This window comes from Orycteropus afer, unplaced genomic scaffold (genome assembly GCF_000298275.1).
Source record: "Orycteropus afer afer isolate SDZICR_OR568_19922 unplaced genomic scaffold, OryAfe1.0 scaffold00048, whole genome shotgun sequence".
NCBI classification, from domain to species: Eukaryota; Metazoa; Chordata; class Mammalia; order Tubulidentata; family Orycteropodidae; genus Orycteropus; species Orycteropus afer.
The window spans coordinates 3,147,354-3,169,462 of NW_006921635.1; the positions used below are offsets into that span (position 1 = coordinate 3,147,354).

Here is a 22,109-nt window from a genome sequence, read left to right on the forward strand (position 1 = left end):
GAGGACTAACGTCCACTTGACCCGAGCCATGGTATTTTCAATTGCCTCATATGCATGTCAGAGGTAGACATTGAGGAAGGAAGACTGAAGAAGAATTCATGCCTTTGAATTATGGTATTTTTGAAGAGTATTAATATATCATGAAGAAGGAACAAATCTGTCTTAGAAGAAGTACAGCCAGAATTCTGCTTAGAAATGAGGATGGCAAGACTTCATTTCACATAGTTTGGACATGGTATCAGGAGGGATATCATGCTTGGTGAAGTGGAGGGTCAGCAAAAAAGAGGAAAACCCTCAATGGAAATAGATTGACATGGTGACTGCAACAGTGGCCTTAAACAGCAATGACTATAAGGGGGTGTGGGACTGGACATTGTATTGTTCTGTTGTAAGAGGGTTGCTATGGGTTGGAACCGATTTGCTGGCACCTAAAAACAACAAACTGTGAGAAAATAAATTTCTGTTTGTTAAAACCATCCACTTGTGGTATCTCTGTCATAGCAGCACTAGGTTTTGAGGCAGTGGGGCATTTGCAGTGCGTGGATGGTCAAAGCAAGGTCACCCAAGGTTAGGGTGAATGGACATTACACATAGCACTTTGCTTATCTCATAGAGAATGATGAACGTAATCAGTTTGAGTTCTTCTACAGAAGTTGTCATGTTTGGTAATAATTTTTGAAATGTCTGATTTGTCATTCCCAAACCTCACGTTTCACCTTGTAAAGATTACAAATTACACTGAACTGTCACTATGGGAACAATACCGATTTCCCCCCCGGCTCTTTGCAGAATGAGCTTCCATTTTGCATGTGGAAACTAGACAGGGGTTAGATGACTCAATAACTGTATTTCATCAATAGCATTTCCTGACAGGTTACAGCCATGCAGTGGACAGAAACTAGGGTTAATGTCTAAATTGATCCTGGGATAACTGCCTGCCTTTTAAATAAGCCTAAATTCCCAGACATGAATGTTTAGAAAAGGAAAGGCATTTATATCTTGTCATGTTTTATTTTTGAAAAATGATGACCGTCAGCCATCATGATTTTAACCTGGCCTCAGGGGACTTCTGCATCAATAGGACCAAGTGAAGCTAGACCCCAGAATCTGTCCCCCACAATGCCTAATGAGATGAATGCAATCTTTCAACTATTAAAAAATGTCACCAGGAGCTGCAGCTAGCAAAGCCAGTCACCTTCATGCTCTATTAAACTTTGTCATTGGCAACCAAGAAAAGGAACAGAATTGTGGTTTGACTCTGTTTGGCCCTGTGTTCCCAGTGCCAGGAGAAAAGAAGGCAAGTCACCAGAGCTGGTGGATGCTCCGGCTGATTTCCCCATCTCTGTGCCCAGCCCAGCTGGGGGAAAACTCGACTGAAGGGATGAGTAGGCAGCCTAGAGAAGGCTTCAAGGAAGAATCGTTGGGACCAGAAGCCCTTTTCTGTCTCCTCAGGATCTTACCGGAGATAGGAAAACTGGGAGTAGTCATTTTTCAAAGCTAGCTTAGCCGACAACAGTGGGTAAGTCCATGGAAGGGGGTATATTTTTCTCAAACGATGCTAAGTGCAGAGGTAAGCAGTCCAGGGTGGGCACTTTCCCTGAGAAATGTCCTCCAGGAACCCGGCTTGGTGATTTCTGCCCTGCTGGTCTGCTTCCCATGAACTTTTCATCCTCTGGGTTTTACCAAACAGCTCCTGGACCTCCAGGCATTGCACAGACCTCCAGGAGGAAGTAGGGAAGAAAAGGGTGGGAAAAGGCCTACCCCTCATGAGATTTTGCCCTTTTTATTTGGGGAGGAAAGTTCAGATCTCTATACATAATCACTTCCAACCACAAATGAAGCTGGGATCCTCTCTGTGGAAAGAGAAGGCAGTGGAGAAGGAGATGAGGGCCAACCCATAATATCTGCACTTACATGGAAGCCTGAGTACTTTCTCCTGTGGGAGCAGGAGTGAATGAGATCCAGGACGTTAAAATAAAATCCTCTAACACGTCCAGTGTATAGCTCCAGCAGCACTGTCTTCCCTCCTGCTCTGCTTCCCAGGGCCCTCTGGCTACAGAAGTATATACACAACACGTCCAACTTCACTGTAGCTGGCAGATGAAGACAGAAGGTCTCAGTTATGTCCAGGATCCCAGGGGAAATTCGTTCACATTATATTACATCACTTATATTACATTACATGTGAGCAAGTAAGAAGTTTCCCATAATAACATGGACAGTTGATACATATTTTGCCAAGAACAGAAATACAGGGATATAAGAATCTGGTGAAAGATGAGATCAGGCTGTGAGAAAACATCACTCAAAGGAAAAAAGTAGTTCGCCTTATATAAAAGTTCATGGTATTTTAGTAAAACAACTGTTCAAAGATAAGATGAATAATTACACATGAAAGTGGAAAGAGATCAAACAGTTAAGGAAACAAATTGAAGACCAAAACCACACCATATCAAACATCTAAATATGCACGAAAGAGAAAGGAACCCAAAGAACGTTTTTTTTTTTCAGTGTTCCCTCTCCCTTCCTCCCCTCCTACCCCTGGTAACCAACAAAGTTTCCTTCCATATAAAAACCTTTCCTTGACTTTTTACAATAATGAACTAATACAATATTTGTCCTTCAGTGATTGACTTATTTCACTCAGCGTAATGTCTCCCAAGTTCATCCATGTTCCGCGGTGTTTTGCAGATTCTACATTATTCTTCAGTTCAGTGTTGCATAGTATTCCATTGTGTGTATGTACCATAGTTTGCTTATCCATTCTTCTGTTGATGGGCGCCAAGGTTGTTTCAACATCTTTTGGCTATTGTAAATAGTGCTGCGATGAACATGGGTGTGCATATATCTGTTCTTGTCCTGGTTCTCACTTCTTTAGGATATATATCTAGCGATAGAATTGCTGGGTCAAATGGTATTTCTAATTCCAAGTTTTTAAGGAATTGCCATACTGCTTTCCACAGTGGTTGTATTATTTGACAGTCCCAACAGCAATGTATGAGAGTCCTGCTCTCTCCACATCCTCGCCAGCATTTGTTATTTTCTGTCTTGTTGAACTTTGCCATTAGTACTGCTGGGGCGAGATGGTATCTCATTGTTTTGATTTGCATCTGCTAATGGCTGATGGTCGTGAACATTTCTTCATATGTTTGTTGTCTGCCTGAATATCCTCTTTGGTGAGGTATCTAATCATGTCTTCTGCAAGTTTTCTAATTGGCTTGTTTGTCTTTTTGTTGTTGAGGTGTTGGAGTTTTCTATAAATTTTAGAGTTAAGTCCCTTGTCAGATATATCATCGTTTTTTCCCAATCTGTAGGTTCTCTTTTTACTCTTTTGGAGAAGTCTTTTGAAGCACATAAAAATTTAATATTTAGAAGGTCCCATTCATCTAGTTTGCTTCTGCTGTTTGTGCCTTTTGGGTTATGCTTAACAGTCTATTTATTCCATAAATAACTGTTGTTGTTGTTAATGTGCCGTCGAGTTGGCCCCGACTCATAGCAACCCCTCCTTGGGTTTCCGAGGTGGTATCACTACGGAAGTAGATTGCCCAACTTCCATAAATTAGGGCCCCTAAAATTGCCCCAATTTTTTTTCTTGAGGAACTTTATAGTTTCAGGTTACACATTTAAGTCTTTGCTCTATCTGGAATTAGTTTTTTTGTATGGTGTGAGGTATGGATCTTCTTTAATTTTTTGCAAATAGATATCCACTTTTGCCAGCACCATTGGTTAAAGAGACAGTCTCTTCCCCATTTAATGGATTTCAGTCCTTTGTCAAAGATCAGCTGACTGTAGGTCGATGGATCTATTTCTGGGTTCTCAGTTATATTTCACTGAGCTATGTGTTTGTCATTGTACCAATACCAGGCTGTTTTGACTGTTGTGGCTATATAGTAAGTTTTGAGATCCGAGACTGTGAGACCTCCTACTTTGTTCTTCTTCAGTAGTGCTTTGCTTATCCGGGATCTCTTTGCCCTAAAGAACATTTCTGAAAGTAGAAAAGAAAGGCTTGAGGTTGTTGTAATGATTGATGGGGAAAACAGTCACAGATATAAGCAGTTAAAGGAAAGACTAAATGTGTAAGACAAAGGGAACTCAGATGAATATAATTAGTATCCCTCAAACCAAAAGCAAAGCAAACTCACTGTCATCTGGTCAATTCTGGCTCATAGCAACCCCCATTGGGTTTTTAAGGCTGTAAGTCTTTAAAGAAGCAGACTGCCTCATCTTTTCTTCCATAGAGCAGCTGGTGGTTTCAAACCACCAAGCTTTTGATTAGCAGCCAAATACCTTAACCACCACACTACCAGGACTCCTTTAGTATCCCTTAAGTGGAGTGTAAGTGCAATAGAAAATAGTATTAGGACACCCAAATCACAATAAAAATTTAGGGAGGGGGGAAGCATTAGGAGATTTAATAAGGACATTTGGCCCAGATGAAGGAAGAACTGTAGATTGTAAGGGCATTCTTACTTGTGTGGACACCCAATACACGAACCCAGTTGGGGAAGTTGTTCCAAAACATCCAACACCAAAAAATACTCTGGTGGGAGGCAAAGTTTTGAAAATGTCTTAGCCATAACCAAACATCATGAGGGTCACTGGGCTTGGAAGCTTAAGACCATTGTCTTAGGGGACATCTAGGTCAACTGGCATGACATAGTCCACAGAGACAATGTTCAACATCCTACTTTAGTGATTAGCAACTGGGTCCTTGAAACCTTGCCAACAGCTATCTAAGATGTAACTCTTGGTCTCTCCCCATCCGGATCAAAGAAGAGTGAAGAAGGCTCCAGGTAACAAGTAATCCAAAGCAGTAACATCCTCCATTAGCCTGAGACCAAAAGAACTAGATGGTGCCCAGCCACCACTTCTGACTCTTTAATCTGTATCACAATAGAAGGTTCTACACAGAGTGGGAAAAAAATGTAGAACAGAATTCAAAAGAATAAAAAAGATCAGATTTACTGGTCTGATAGAGATTGGTGAAACCCCTGAGATTATGGTCCTTCCTTAGACACCCCTCAAACCTAGACTGAACCTACCCCTGGGGATTACCTTTTTAGCCAAACAATAGGTCTATAAAGGAAACAGTAACCCCATGAGGAATACACTCCTCAGAACAATCAATCCTCTAAGACCAAAAGAATTTGATTTGCCCAAGAATAAATTTAAAAGGCAGGAAGGGGCAGGGCAGGTAAGAAGGATGAATGAAAATGGGGAACACAGGGAGGAAGTGGGAGGAGTGTGTTACATTGAGGGGACTAGAACTGTAAATGATTGAATGGGAAACTAATTCATTCTGTAAACTTCAAACCACGTAAAGAGAAAAGAAAACCAACCTGGTTATTATTAAATTCAAAAATGTAGAAATAATTCTGGAATCTTCCAGGCGGAAGAAACAAATCCTTGATTGAAAGGGTAAAAAAAAAAAAAAAAAAAAATCGATCCACTACAGCCACAGTCAATGTCAGAAATCTATGGTGCAGTAATTTCCAGAGTTCTGAGGGACAGAAAATATGACCAAGAGCATCATTTTGAGCCTTATTCCAATAAGAAGATACACAGATGGTGTCAGGCGTGGGAGGGCTTAGGCACTGTTGTGTCTCTGAGACCTCCTGGAGAACAGCTACTGGGTGAGATCGAGCTATGCAAGATGTGAGTCAGAGTAAAGGGCTTAGCCGAGGAGGGTGGATGGGAGAATGGTGGTGATAAGCACTGAGCCCAAGGAAATTGGATTTTAAGAGCTAAGCTAGCAGGATATAGAAGATAATTGTTTTCTTAACTTTAATTTGGAAATATTTCAGACTTTCTGAAAAGTTACAAGGATAGAACAGAGAATGCTCTTACACTGTAAGGACTTGTTTTTACATAACCACAGTGCAGATATCAAATCCAGGAAGTTTAACCTACATACAACATGGTGGTAAATGGAGAGGAGATTGAAGTCGTCATTGATTTCTACCTGCTTGGGTCAGTCAGTCAGCATCCCTGGAAGCAGCAGTTAAGACATCAAATGATGTATTACATCAGGAACATTTGCTGCAAAAGACCTCTTCCAGTTTTAGAAAGGAAAGCTGCCCCTTTGATGACGAACAATTTCTGTTGTTTATTGTAGGTCTGTTGGGGGAGAAGGAAGTGGTGGCTCTCACTCAGTAAGTGAAGCTGTAGGACTTTTGGGTGTAGTTGTGTCGTATGGGGACTGTTGCTGTCTCCCACTCAGTTAGACAAAAATAACAATTGAATAACCATAAAAAAAGTAAAAGCAAATGGACGAAAAACACACCGTGTAATCACACAGGAACAGTAATCAAAGAAAAAGGGGAAAAAATAAATTAAAACCTGCAATATCTGGGGAGAGGGATATAAGAGATGAAAGGTAGAGAAGGAGAATAATGAAGAAAAAAATGGGAAAAATGCAAAAAGAAAAACAAGGAATGGGGTTAACCACGAGAAAGGAAAAAAAAAAAAAAAATGCAACCAGAAACAGGAAAAAGAAAAAAAGCTGAAAACTAGAACCTAGGAGAAAAAGTATAAAGAATAATAGTAAAATGGACAAAAGTAATAACAATAGTAGTAGTAGTTTTAAAACAAACAAACTAAAAAACAGAAAAAAGAAAAGAAAAATCAGGGCAGGGCACCGAGGCCCCGTCTAAGCATGCAGACTGGGATGGAATTCCTGCTGGCCCAGAAGGTGGGTGGGAGTGAAGGATGGCCACACCTCCATTCACCAAGAGGGTGTGGGGTATAAGAGTAACAAGGGGAGTGTTGCACCTTTTCAGTCGCCTGGGTCCAGAATGTTCTTGTGGTTCCTGGCAAGTGGAGCCTGTCTTAAGTCCCTGGAATCTGGGAGAAAGCTGTTGCTTTAAATATCCAAAAAGGTCAAGCCCCTTGTAAACATTAAAAATGCCTGCGCTGTCTGGACAGGCAAAAGTCCACAGCTCAGCCCGCCATCCTCTCCGCTACTTCTCCTTTTATTCCCCAGTCACCAGAGCAGTCCTCCATGCAGTCCCTGGCTAGTAGGGCTGATTTTTAGGTTAATTCTTAGGTCCTACCACCATTGGGCAATATCCAAGCTCTCTATGCCATCAGCATTGCTGCCAGACCGCAGCTCCATATGTCTTCTTTTTTGGTGTTTTCATGCAAATTCTTCTGCTAGTTGGAGTTTAGTCCACTTTTATATCCTTCCCTTCAAGGCTCAGGGGTCCAGGATTATCTTGTGTTTCTGTGTTAATTGGTTCCCCTTTTCTTTGTTGAAGAGGGTCTGTGTAGTGTTATGCCTATAATGTAATGCCTATTCCGCCATCTTACCGGAACTTCCCAAAATTGTTATTCTTGAAGAAAAAAAAAAATGTAGTCTAAAACTAAGGGTATCGCCAAAGCCAAGTCCTTTGCTTGCTGGGAAAGCCTTTCACCAGTCAAGCTGTTCAGCATTGCATGCAGGCAGTGGTTGGGGGATATGTTCAGCTCCTGAAGGGCTCTTTACATCCTGCATGTTCTCTTTGTGCATTTTTAAATTGCTTGATTGAGGCCTCCCTGTAGACTCCTCTAACCCACTGCCATTGAGTTGGTACCAACTCATAGCGACTCTAGAGGACAGAGTAGAACTTCCCCGTAGGGTCAAGGCTGTCAATGTTTACAGAAGCAGACTGCCTCTGCTCTCGCAGAGCAGCTGGTGTGTTCAAACTGCCCACCTTTCCGTTAGCAGCTGGGTGCTTTAACCACTGTGCCACCAGAGCTCCTAGACTTATCTAGAGTCCTCATAACTCCAGCTTTTGAGGGGGTTAGTGGAAAGCCATTTCCTGGCCCTTAGGTGCCGTCCTTTCTGTAAGGGGCGACCTCTGAGGTTCGGGGTGTGTGTGCTGGTGAGAGGACTCGCTTCAGCAACGCTGGATGTGAGCTGTCTCAAGTGAAGAATAGCTCCTGTCCTTTCAGCACCTAGAGGTGAAAATTGAAGAAGAAAGGGACACGTGTGTACTGTATAAAGAATGACGTCATAGATATTTGTCTCTCATCACAGACCTTCCACACTGTGACCAAACCATCACCAGCAGCCTTTGATAGAGGGCCATGATGCCATGTGTGTATGTATTTGAGGATGTAAAAGTGTTTCTGTATGTGTGTGTATATTTAGCCATGCACACACATATATGCAGGAGCTCTGGTAACATAGTGGCTAAAGCACTTGACTGCTAACCAGAAGGCTGGCGGTTCACACCCACCAGCCACTCCTCGGAAGGAAGGTTGGGCAATCCTACTTCCGTAGTGATACTGCCTCGGAAACCCAAGGAGGGGTCGCTATGAGTCGGGGCCGACTCGACGGCACATGACAACAACAACAAACAACACACATATCTGCACACACTCATATACACATACATATATTCACATAATTCGTATACTTACCCCTATGAACTCACATCACTTTCCAAGATGTGATTTTCCTGTGTCTTTTAAGAGTGAGTGGCAGTAACTTAATGCATCCTGTTGTAGGTGGAGCGCTCTGGAAAGCCGGTGGGAAGTGTTTGTGTGGGTGATGTTTATATCTATTACTGGATGCCCTTGGGCCAGGTGTGTGGAGAGGAGGAGAAGGAAGCATGACTGGGGGGCGGGGGGCTGAGCTGTGGTGCTGGCCTAGTGCCAGCCTTGTCCCAACCCCGGGGAGCTCAGAGCTAGTGGCCCCTCCCATTTGCCGTCATTTGAACTGAGATGGCCAGCCTTTTATACTTTCTCCTTGATCAGTCTTTGGGTATGATCCACCCTGGGAAGGGGCGTGACCCTGGGAAGGGGGCTGTGTATGTTGAAGGCCGTTCCTAAAGGGGCCAACAACTGGGCAGCAAGGGCTCCCCTGAAGGGATCTCGACAACACACACTGTGTCCACTCTTCATTCCTTCTTTTTCCTCTGGAAGGGCTTTGCTACAAAGATGACAGACTCCTTCTCCACCCCCACTACCTTTGCCTTTTCCTGGAGCAGAAGTCTGTCTGTCTGTGTGTAGGAGGTAACTAGAAAGCCTTAGACACAGGAGTGTGTCCTGTGCTGTCAGGGGAGAGCTGCTATTTTGGACCTCAGAAGGCTTCTTAGAGAAGAGACGGAAATAGCCCAGATGTGAGCCGTGCGGCGGGGAGTGAGTGAGAGAAGACTTGGCTTTGCAGTGACTGGACTAGACAATGCCTGAGACACAGCTGTGCACTGGAAGAACCCGGCTTCTAAGTGCTACTGATGGCTCATCCCCACTGAGACACTAGTTTACTGACCACAGGACTCGGTTACCCACTCAGCACATTATTGAGTGCCTATTGTGTGCCCCACAGTGTTCAGTAGAGGAGACAGCATGGACAAAACAGAAGCGAATATTGCTGCTCCTCTCTGAAGATACTTATTAAAGTGGTTTTACCCAGTCTGCAGAATCAGGGGAGTCCCTAAGTGGTGCAGGTGATAAATGCTGCTGAACTGTTAACCGAAAGGTTGGAGGTTCGAGCCCACCCAGTGGCACCTCTGAAGACAGGCCTGGTGATGTCCTTCCAAAAACTCAGCCATGGAAAGGCCCACGGAGCACAGTTGTGCTCTAACACATGAGGTCACCAGGAGTCAGATTCGACTTGATGGCAACCGCTCTGACTGGACATGTGTAGTTCTGTCACTGTGTGTGTATCCCCCTGCACCTGTGGGTGGTTCTGGCTGTTGGCGAGCTGCCAAGAACCTTCATGAACAGGCCTGGGTGTGTGCTCTCCTTGGTTGTGGGTGAGCACCTGGAAGTCTAGACTCTGTATCTGTGGGTAGGTGCATGCTCAGCGATTTTCCAAATGATTCCCATTTCACATTCCCACCACCCTGGTTTGAGATTCTCAGCTGCTCCAAGTACTTGCCAGCACTTAGTACTGTTGTCTTTTTAATGTTACGCATTTTATTCATGTGTCGACTCCGGGGCCATTGGGTAGACTCTTGAGTGCCTCTTAGTGGGACTTGGAGCCATATCTCAATGTGATTTTAGTTTGCATTTCTCTGATGGCTAATGATACAGAGCATCTTTTTATGTGCTTATTAGCCATTTGGATTTCTTCTTTGGTAAAGTATCTGTTCAGATTTCTCCCATTAAAAAAAAAAAAATGGTGTTGGTCTTATGAGTTGTGAAAGTTCTTAGTATGTTCTGAATACAGGTACTTTATCACATACATGTTTTGCTAATGTTTTCTCCCAGTCTGTGGTTTGTCTTCACACTTTCTTAACAATGTCTTTTGAAGAGCAGATGTTTAAAATTTTGATGCATCCCATTGAAGGGGTTTAAAAGCGATGACATTCCATTGACAATGAGCACATCTAGCAGCCAAATCTTAGTTTCTAAGTATTCTTCTCCACCAAAAGGAACCAGGGTTTCTTAGAGAACGGCTGATTCCAGGGGTGGAATGGAGAGAGAGTGTAAGAGAGTCTGGAGCACCTTGTTCCGGAAAGCAAGGAAGTGCTCAAAGAATACTGGGGAGCTGTCCTAAGAACAGCCAAGCCATCCTGAAGGGACGTTCACTGGCCAAATCTGGGACAGTCTGAACATCAAAAGAATAATGATGGTAATGGATTGTAGCCTACTGAGCAAAGTAGGAAACCATGAGTCTGTGCAGGTATCAATAAATAAATGGAAGAAGACAAAAGCCCAGCCTTACAGTTGGTGCCAACTGATAAACAGACAGAATGATGGAAGTAGGAAATCACCACACTTCCTGACAACAAGTTACTCAGTCAAGAATCAACAGGGCTGAAACCAGTGTTTGAAATTTGTTGAGGGACAGGATATTCACATAGTTTCAAAGTACAAAATACATGTTAATTACAAAGGCAAAAAATGGTAACTCTACAATGGAAGAAACATGGAAGATACTTCCTTAACCAACTAATCAAAGTTGACAGCACCAGAAATGGAACAAATCAGCAATGTCTGCCTCCTGACATCATGTACGATGACATGGCTTCTGTGGTGTTCCTGCCAAAAGGGCACAATCTGACTCAAAGCACATGGCAAAATCAGATGACTCCAGACTAACAGACATTCTTCAGAGTAACTGGCCTGTGCTCCTCAAAAATGTCAGGAACACAGGATACAAAGAGTGGAGACAGAATTACTCAGATTAAAGAGATGTGATGCCAAATGTAACGTGGTATTCTGGCTTGGGTCCTGGACCCAGGGAAGAAAGAAACTGTTTCCAGCTGGGAATCAGTGTGCACCGGTTAGCCTCTGAGATGCAGGAGCAACGGATCTTCCGAGAGAGGGAGAGCATGTGTGTTGCTGTATTCTGCAGCGGTGGGATGGCTTTTCACATGTGCATGAACAACTTGCATTTCCTCTGCCATGTCCTTTATTCATTCGGAGATTTCGTTGCAGACACTTCTCAATCTGATTTTCCTTTTGTTTAATTTTTTTTTAATTCTAAAAGTAAAACATTTTTTTAAAACCTTGCTTAAAAAAATAAGTATAAACCACATAAAAGGACATAAAGGAACAAATGGAAGCCCCTCTCATCCCCACGTCCTGTTCTCCAGATGTTCTCTCTCTCTCGGTTCATTTTGTAAAGTTTGCCTCCCACTCCTTTTGCTTCCTTTCCCTCTTTAAAGATTTCTAAATATTTCGGTGAATTACTCACATGGCACAAGCATCTATCTTAATGGACCTGGAAAGCAGAGTCTACAGTGAGAAAAACTCTACGTTAGCTTCTCTAGATGTCATGATAAATGTATGTTTATGTTCCAAACATATGTGTCTGTGTACATTTAAGAATGTTTGAAAGTACAAAGCCTTATGACAAACACATATATAACTGCTGCATAATTAGTAATGGGACTGTAATGACGCAGTGAGCGGGGAGCTTAATTCTGGAACTTGGAAGCCTTTATACAGTCTTTGGTGTTATCCCTTGATTTACAAAAACAGTAAAACAAACCAAATCAAACTTATTGCCGTTGAGTTGGATCCGACTCATAGCGACCCCTGTTTCCATAGTGATACTGTTTCTAAGGCAGTATCACTATGGAAGTAGATTGCCCAACCTTCCTTCTGAGAGGAGTGGCTGGTGGGTTTGAACCGCCCGCCTTCTGGTTAGCAGTCAGATACCTTAGGCACTACGCCACCAGAGCTCCCACAAAAACAATAAAATAGTTATTTCGTTAAACTCTGTGTGCTGTGGGTTGCAGGTAGAGATGAGTCATTTCTCATCAACTAACTGAATCTTTTTATTTATTTAATCCTTCATGGGATAATAGAATTTTAGAACCATAGGGCCACTGGAAATTCTTTTGCAACTTCATTTTTTTTTTTTAATTATTTTGAAAACGTACACACCAAGACATTCACCAGCATGGCAACTTATACATTAACAGGTCAAGGATATTGAAGACATTTTTCATGTAATGCCACCGTTATTGCTGTCTTTTTTTTTAAAAAAAGTTCCACTACCATCACCATAAACTAAATGCCCCACAAAGAAAAGATTCTCCTTTCCCTCTCCCTCCTTCCTACTCCTGGTAACCACTAATACTAATACATATGTATGTAATATGTGTGCGTGTGTGTGTGTGTATTTTTAAACCTGTCTAGGAATTTCCCCTCCCCTCCCCTCCAACCCCTGGTAACCAACGAAGTTTCCTTCCATATATAAACCTTTCTTTGACTTTTTACAACAGTGAACTAATATAATATTTGTCCTTCTGTGATTGATTTATTTCACTTGGCACAATGTCCTCCAAGTTCATCTTTGTTATATGGTGTGTTACTTCTTTTTTTTTAAGATAAGAAACAAGTACCTGGAAAATAGTAGTCATTTGTCTTAGTCTGGGTTTTCTAGGGGAGCAAAATCAGTGGGGGAAAAAAATATGTATATGTATGTATGTATATATACACAAGGGCTGGGGGGGAAATTTACTTCAAGGAAATGGCTCATGCAGTTGTAGGGGCTGGCAAGTTCCAAATCCATGGGTCAGGCAACAGGCTGAAGGCCTCTGCTGGTTCATATGGTGGCAGGGGCTGGTGAACCAAAATCTGCAGATGAAGCAGCAGGTCGGAGGCTTCTACAGGCTTACGTCCCAAGAACTGGAGGTCAGACAATGAGAAGAATGCAGGGTCAAGAAAGAGTGAGCTCTGCCAGAACATCCATTTATATACTGTATGTAGGCCACACCCCTAAGAAAATGCCCCTTTCAACTGATTGGCTCTTCATATCAGATCACAACATGGAAGGTGGTTGATGACTCTCTATCAGCCAAACCACTGAAAATCATAGCTTAGCCAAGCTGACATGTAACATTAGCCATCACACTATTCAATAAGTATTTGAGCTAATAGGTGAGTAAAATCAGGCCCATATAGGTTAAGTGACCTGTTCTCAGCTGTCTGTGAGTAGGTGACACTTCTGCTGTTTAAGTAAAGAAGCTAAATGTTAATAAGAAAGTTTACACTCATTCAGCAGACATTTATTGATGCCTAAGATGTGCCAAGTACAGGTCAAGGGGTTGCTGCTTGATATTTGCTACCCCAGACCCATAAAGGAGGGGTATCATTCAGATCATAAATGATTTCTAATTTGATAGTAGTACATCCTGTGACACAGTGGATACCTGGCCCTTTGGGTTGCCTGCAGGGAAAGACAATTACTTTCACTGTCCTGGAGCCTGGTTACATGACATGTGGGATACAAAGCAGCCCTCCGGGAGCTTGTGATGAACTAAATTTCCTTGTGTGTCTTTTTTTTTTTTTCCAGCTGGAAGAAGAGAGATCTGTGCTTAATAATCAGTTGTTAGAAATGAAAAAGAGGTGAGCTTCCTTTTTTTTTTGTTTATTGGGGTCCATGTGTGTTTTATAAGGAAAATGCCAGACAGAATATGACATGGTCATTGACATAATAGAAAACAAGGGACCTCATATTCAGAAAATTGCACTGTTGTAGTTTGGTGTACTGATAATGGATATATTATGAAAACAGCATTTGGAAAATTTTTACTATCGATTACTAAAAGAACAGTTTGATTTTCAAGCCATGTGCAGTTGCATTTGTTAAGAAGTGTTCTAAGATCAGATTTTCCTCTTGCATTGATGTTATCTTCTAGTTTCAGTAAGTGAAAATACCACAGCTCTACAGAGAGCTTTTGATCCACATATATATATAACTGATGTCAGTTATATACCAATCAACCAGCCAAACCAAATACACTGCCCTCGAGTTGAACCCGACTCATAGCGACCCCTCCTTGGGTTTCTGAGGCAGTATCTCTATGGAATCTTCCTTCTGAGGAGTGGCTGGTGGGTTGTTCAAACCGCCAGCCTTCTGGTTAGCAGTCAAATGCCTTAGGCACTATGCTACCAGAGCTCCTGTGGGTTCTAACACCATTTCAAATATTTCTATATATTTTCTTAAGAAAGACCTTTGTTATTTATTATTCTTTCATAATAGGATTATTCTCACGGAAGTCTGGCATTATTTTTCCAGTACTTTTGAGTAAGGGTGACAGTGGCCCACAGAAATAATCATTTTTGCAGCCTGCTGGCCACTGTCTGCTCTTCTAAATTGTGCAGGTTGCGTCTAGAGAGATTCTGTGCCTTGCACAGCTGCATGCCATACCACGCAGGGGTCGTGTATACTGAGCCTACACAGTGGTTTGTGGTAGACCGCTGAATAGATGCATGTCAGAACAGCAGCATCCTTGCTTTCTTATAAGAAAGAAAAACAAATAAATACAACCTTGAAAAGTAGAATAATCAAGAATTCCTCCATGCTCCTGCTTGTCAGGACACATGAACGTTCTCCCTGACATCCTGACTGCATGCTTTACCTGGCCAGTGTCCCACATGCTAGCCTAGCAGTAGATTAAGAATTTGGGGCTTTATTTAGCCACAAAGATAGTTGAATGCCATAGGCTGCATTCTAAAGGAATTCATATTTAAGACCACACCAGACCCAGCCACAAGTTCTGCAGGTGATCAGAGGTGTGACTGGCCTGTCGTGGCTACACCTGGCTCCTCCATACAGGCACAACTCTGTTCCTTGGCAGGCCCAGGGTATTAATGGAAAAGAATCCCATGTAATCAGTTACCAAGGACAAGTGAAGAAATAAATAGGGCTTGTTCTTCTGGTATCCAGCAAGGAAATACAGGAACGGGCTAGTGTATGCTACTGGCCCAATCCCCTTCCCTCTATGTAGCACTGAATAACTCACAAATTCATCTGATCTCAAAACAACTATGAAATACACAGTGGCCCTGCATTTAAAAACAATGAAACTAAAGCCTAGAATGTTACATACTTGGGCCAAGGACACAGGTCTTCAGCTTTTTATGTGCCTTCTCCTCTCACTTTACTTTCAAGACTTTCAGTTATTTCCTTAATTAACTTTTTGAAGAAAGGTGCTTTGCTTCTTTAGGCCTTACTGTGTGACCTTGATTAAACTGTGTGCCTTTCAAAATGAGATGAAGCATATGGCCTTTTTCATGGCTTGGAAAGATGGGGCCCCTTGGGGTGTGGTGAAGGGCTGTCTCCCAACCACCTCTATGCCCATTTGAAGTCCTGGAAACGTTTGGGTATTTTGACCAGTAAATGTGGATAAAGAGAACTTTCTTTTTTGTGGGGGTGTTCTTTTTCTCAGAATGAAACATTTTAAAACTGCCCAGTTTCTCATATTTAGAGCTGTTTTTTTGCTTGTTTATTCGTGTGTTAAATAACTTCCATGGAAATAATATTTCTGTTTTAGAAATGGGGATGTCACTGTGTTTTAGCTAATAATTTGGCCCTCAAATGCTTTCTGAAATTTGTTAATGGATTTATATATAGGTCTATGTGTGTAATGGTTAAGTAGATTTATCTAGCAGAGAACACTAAAAATAATTCACAGTGTCTTAGTTTAAAAGTCTGAAAAGTGCTTAGGTCAGAAAGGTGTTTGAACTGTTGTTCATGCAAGAACTGAGGGCCGAGTCTGCAGCTGCGCTTGGATGTGACCCACGAACACTCAGCCCGATCCTTCAACCCTGTTGCCGTGCAGTCACTGAACTCAGACGGTCATTATATCAAAGCACAGGTTACCCCATCATTGCCTTTCGTTAACTTACTTGTAGGGCTTCTGACGGTAGGGTGAAACTAGTCATCATTAACAAACTAGTAGCCTCCTCTTGCATTTGCTGTGGCTTTCTGGAAACTGCAGACATGGGGTAGCAAGCCACAGGCAGTGAAGATGTTTTTCTAAGTCTACCAGTGTAATCATTCTTTGGAAAACTGGTCTCCTGAGTTAGGCAGACTTCCTTCAAAACAGGTTCCAAGATGTCTAATAGATAAAGCTCAGTAACCCTTTGAATTGCTGGAGTTGACCGAACTGGAGAGGTTTGTTGCTCATGCCCCTCATGCCTGAAGCAGAGCTGGGGACCTGTCTGGGCCTTCTCCCCCTCCAGGCCTTCCAATGCCAAAGACAGGACCCCATTATCAAAATCTGAGACGTAGAATTTTGGCAGCCAGAGTAAACTCTGTTAGAGGAAATGCCAGAGTTCTGCCAGGAATGAAAGGCTGTTGTCACGACTGTCTCCCTGTTCCGCGGAGGCCACGTGCTAGCTCCGCTCCTGATGCGCACTGTGGGTTGCTGACTGTCTGACTGTCTCCGAGCTCGCGCTACTGATCAATGCTCATTTCACCCCTCTCTTTTCCCTTTCCTACTCTTGCTTCCTTTGCTATATCTGTGTGTCTTTAATGGTAAGACTCAAGAAAGTCTATCCACGTTATAATAAATAAACTTCATATATTTTTAGTAAACCAAATTGTTGTACATATTTTTTGGCTGCCTTTGTCCCTCTGTGTCTTGCTTTTGTTTTGTAAAATAGTCTCAGCAGTACACACACTACACACACACACCCCACACACACACCTTTTTTGTATCTCTACACAGCAAAGAACTTCAGTGCAAATATACCTCTCCTTAATGTATTTGCATTTCTCTTCACGTTTCTAACATTTGGTTTCTGTTATCTTGCATTTTTAAAGCTTGCCCAGTAACACTTTAAGGTATTGATTCCATTACTCGAATTTATTTCTTATTGAAGTAGTAATGAAAGAATCTGGGGGATATGATCCCTTGAGGCTTGGGGTGAGAGAAGGATTTCCTGTCCCTGTAGCCCTTCTTTCCTATCACTCTTCTCTTCCCTTTGATCTTTAAATACTGACAAATCACGACCCAGATCATATAAGGCCATAGGGGTTCTTGTCAGTCTAATTTGTGACTCAAGTGGGATTCAAACCAAACCAAACCCACTGCAGTGGAGTCGATTCCAACTTACAGTGCCCCTAGAAGACAGTGGAACTGACAGACGGTTTCTAAGGCTATTAATCTTTATGGAAGAAGACTGCCTCCTCTTTCTACTGCAAAGCAGCTGGTGGGTTTACACTGCTGACCTTTTGGTTGGAAGCTGAGTGACTTAACCACTGTGCCACCAGAGCTCCTCGATTGTGGCATAACTGGCTTAGTTAGCCCCTCTTGGTGTGCACAAAGGGATTAGGGCTTAGAAGCAGCCTAAGAAGCCAGCAGTAAACGACTGGGCAGCTGCTGAGGTCTATTTGTCATGTCATTGACACACCAGGCAGGTGTCTTTCCGCCGTCATGTTCGAATACCATGTGTAAGAAGCTGCTTGTGTGCCATCTTGTCAGGAAGCAGCTTCGCTTCGAGGCTGTGTGTGTCCAGAATCATGAGCAGACTCTCTGGTTGGTGGCACCAGAAAATGACACCCATCCCCTTTGTCCTCTGCCAATGGGTGGTATGTTTATCCTACCCAAACACACAGAATCTGTGGCAGCCTGCTAAATTGAGTCCAGGGGGTAGGCGAATTGAAATCTGCTGATCAGCCACCAAATCCTGATGTTAAATGACATTTTCCAAAGAAAAGGCGGATTTATAACAAGGGAGGCTATTGAAATATTTTGACAGTTCAGTAAACTGTCAAAGAAGTTGAACAGAAACTTCAGAATCCTGAGATTTATTAAATCTGCAGATAACACCAGATGCTTACTTTTTATAGGTGGCCAGAAGTACCCATCCACTCCTCCCATTTACATTTCTGTTGTGTTTTCACCACCACAACTTCCTGTTTCGTAGTGAGATGTGTGTTACTCAGTAATTTCACAGCACGCTGCCCGCCCCTTTGCAGCAGACATAGAGAGCGTGAAGAGATCCCTGTAAGTGTCAGATTCTTTTCTTACTACTTACCATGCTGACATGTTCACTGTAAGCCACACGATGAGAGAGACACAACACTCAGCTTTTCATCTTTGTGTAGAATTCACCATAAACCATGAGAATTCTGTAATTCGTGTGCCGGATATCTTGGGTCTCACTAACCAGACATACGTGCTGCCATTTCTAACCTGGGCCTCAGTTTCCTCTTCCTCCACTTGGTTTTGAAGTGGATGGAACCAGTACATACTCCACTGTCAGCCAGTCACTTCCACTAGAACCAGGAGCAACTGCTTTGCTGTCATTAAGTGACCAGCTGTTTGTGTTAATGCCCTGTCGGAGGTGGTAGGGGAGTAAAGACAGTATGGCCGGAGGGCTAGCTAAGACATTTTTTTTCTATTTTTGTGACACAAGGTCTTTTTTCTCTCATGTTTCATACTGTGTGTAATTTTTAAAACACCTTTTTTATTTTGAAATGATTCTTGATTTACAGAAGAGTTGAAACTTAGCACAGAATCCCATTGTACCCCTCACCCAGTTCCCTGAAGGTTAGCGTCCTACATGATCGAGGTGCCTTTGAAATGAACACTGGGATGTCACTACACTTTAGGCTTGATGTGGATTCCCCAGTTGTGCCATTGGAGTCGTTTTTCTCTTCTAGGGTCCAATCCAGAAAGCCACGGGCCTTGAGTGGCTGGAGCTCCTTAGTCTCCTCCAGTCTGTCTTAGTTCCTCTGTCTATCTTATCTTTCTGTCCCAGACACTTCGGACTAGAAACAGAGAAATGCACACTAGCCTGCCCTTTTGGGTTGAGTCTGTGTCTTGGCCCCCTCCCCTTCTTCTCCTTCCCCTTGGCTGGCTTCCCCACTCCCTGCCTAGGATCCTAGGTAAAGGTTTCCCTCTCATTAAAACCCCCCTCCCCATTACACTGATAGCCAGTGCTGAAGGGATGCCCCTCAGCCCAGGCCCCAGCTCGCTCCCTCCAGGCTCCCATGCTTGCCTTCTGTACCTGGAACCATTTCAGCGTTTTCTGTCTAGCCTTTAAGGAATATCTTTAATTTCCTGAGCAACTTAATGTCCTCTTTAGATTCTAGGGTTGAAGAGCAGGAATCCTTCACTTTGAGTCGTAGTGGTGATCTTTGCTTCTGTTTCGGCCCATACTATCTCAAACCACATTCTTGGAACTTGCTGAAAAGTTACTGAAATTAGTGAGAGCCAATGGATACTTCCAGCATAAAACTGCTCTGCATGACATCATAAATTGCTTTGCATGTGTGTATTTCTTTAATTGTTGTAATTGCTTGGTAATAATTTATTCAAGAAGTAGGAGGATTCAACTTGGGGTTAGATTTTAGTGGGATTTTTTGGGGGAGGGTTTGCAAAAGTTTTATTTAAAAAAAAAATTCTAAAGCTTCCAAATTAATGACTTGTTTCTTTAAATTTGAATGGATACAATGATATGCAGATTCTGGCATGTCTATCATAGGTACACATTGCTCCCCTCACAGTAAGTAAAATTTTGTAAGCATAATAGTCGCACCCCCATAAAACTTCCCTGTTACACTTTTTTTTTCTTTTTTTACATTAACTAAAGTTAATAGTGTGATTTTTTTTCTGTTTTTAAAGCACAGTAGTACGCTGACCGCTCTTGTGGTTGATTTCTGGAACTCTTAACTCTTTGGTCTTTTAGAGAATCCAAGTACATAAAAGACACAGATGAAGAAAGAGCTTCTCTGCAGAAATCCATCAGTGTCACCAGCGCCTTACTCACGGAGAAGGACGCGGAGCTGGAGAAACTGAGAAATGAGGTAGGGTGCCACGTGGGGCATGATCCCACCTGCCTTGGATAAGTGCTGTGCTCAAGCCCACACCTGTGTTTCAGGTCACAGTGCTCAGGGGAGAAAACGCGTCTGCCAAGTCATTGCACTCAGTGGTCCAGTCTCTGGAGTCTGACAAGGTGCAGCTTGAGCTGAAGGTGAAGAACCTGGAGCTGCAACTCCAGGAGAACAAGAGGCAGCTCAGCTCCTCCTCAGGTAAAGCGCCTGCTGCGAGTGGACGCTGCCCTGCGTAGGAGCAGTTCCCAGAGGGGCCAGCTGTCAGAGGCTGGGGGCTGCTTCTGACCTGCACCAGCTGTCAGAGGCTTGCCAGCGTTACATCAAATGAGGGCCAGTCACGAGCCAGGCCCCACTCACACGGGGAGCCTGGCATGCACCCTGGACATCCCTGGGCTCTGCTGAGCATCGTCACCAGCATAAGTTGGTGGGCGACAGTTGCCATCACAGCAGCGATCATGGGCCTAGCAGTGCATGAGGTGGAGAGGAACAGAGATGGTCCCTTTGTTCTTTTGAATTCCCAGAGTGCGGTGTGCACTCCTACCCAGTAGTCGGCCAGCCGGCAGAGAGACCACCCGAGGGGACAGGGGCAGCACCTCAAACCCCTCAGGGTCCAGCTCAGGGACAGGAGCTCAGCACTGTGCTCTTTAAGAGACACCTGGGAAAGTCCACACGAGAATTTGTTTCTGACAGTGCCTCTTGAGCTGCAATAAGGAAGAAAAGACTGTCGTTCATTTTCTCACCCCCCATCTAATTGTTGTTTGTTTAATTCACATAAGGTAACACTGACACTCAGGCAGAAGAGGAGGAGCGAGCCCAGGAGAGCCAGGTGAGGGGCCTGCCTGTTGCTTTGCTTCTTGCAGTTGTAAAAAGTAACTTAACCTTTTAAAATGGTAATCCATTCATATAGTCCAAACGTTAGACTGTATAAAAAATACATACAGGAAAAAGTCTTCCTCCAAACTCCTTCTCTTCCCAGTTCCCACCCCCCCAAGCAGGAAATCACTGTTACTAGTATCTTTAGCCTTCCAGAGATTATAAATAAAAAAGTTTCTGTAAGCCATTGCTAAAGTGCCTTTTCCACCTAACAGTGGCACACTACATAAGCTACTCTGTGTTTGTTCTTTTGTACAGCTGTATAGTATTCCATTATATGGATGTACTGTAATTGTTCATTAAGCCTCCTGTTGGTAGACATGATATTTGGGATATTTCTGTTCTTTTGGGTCTGTTATAAACAATGCTACAGTGAATAACCTGGGACATCTTCATTTCACATTTACTAGTTTTTCTGCAGGATAAACTCCTAGGAGTAGAATTGTTATGTCAGAGGGTTCCATGTTCATCTTTACCTTAAAAAGACAGGTGCTTAAAAGCTCAGCTTCTTAAAACCAGGATTAACCAAACTTATAAAGCTGGGATCTTATGAAGGCAAGTTACTCGATGTTTGGGATGTAACTGCACACGAGCAGCAAACACCATTTTCTAAAACTGCCTCCGATTTATGGTGGGGTTTCAGAACTTAACGGCACAAACACCATCTTTTAGTTTGAAATGAAAGGAAAACTTGAGTAAATATGAGAGTAGTTTTAGTTCTCTTGAAGACTTTTTTGAGAGGATTCAACAAAGGTATTAACTCACCTTGGAATTTAGCCTTATTTGCTTAGTTTGTGTGTCAAGTAGACATAGCATTTCACTAACAGTGTTTCCTCTCCCCCCTTTTCTTTCTGCTTCCATTTGTGTCTGCTGCTGACAACACTTTTCTTCCATCAGCAAATGGTTGGTTTTATGTTTCTTAACTTGTGTGTGTATGTGTGTATGTGGTTTCCCATTCTGTTTATGTCCATTCCGTGGCTGCTGCTTTCTGGAATGGAGCTGTCAATAGGACAGTGACTTATAAATATCTAAAATACAGTTTGAGAAGTGAAAATAGAGCCCGTGGCTCTGCCTTCAAAGCTGGCCTCATTCAGAGTGGGAGAGGGTCCTCTGAAGGCAGAGGCCGCGGTGACCATGAGCTTTGTCTCATTACCTGCCCCAGCAGAAGGAAGAAAAAGCCAAATACATAGTTCTTTAGAAAGTGAATGTGTGTGTGTGTGTG

At 43.0% G+C, this 22,109-nt stretch overlaps 1 protein-coding gene across 1 annotated transcript in view; it reads left to right on the forward strand.

The window, feature by feature from the left end:
* Positions 1-22,109, forward strand: part of CLIP1 (CAP-Gly domain containing linker protein 1) — a 101,971-nt gene that overhangs the window by 77,889 nt on the left and 1,973 nt on the right. The window contains exons 19-22 of the mRNA XM_042780582.1: positions 13,739-13,791; positions 19,870-19,987; positions 20,062-20,212; positions 20,791-20,840. Of these exons, the coding sequence (XP_042636516.1) occupies positions 13,739-13,791; positions 19,870-19,987; positions 20,062-20,212; positions 20,791-20,840 (372 nt within the window). The remainder of the gene's footprint in view (positions 1-13,738; positions 13,792-19,869; positions 19,988-20,061; positions 20,213-20,790; positions 20,841-22,109) is intronic.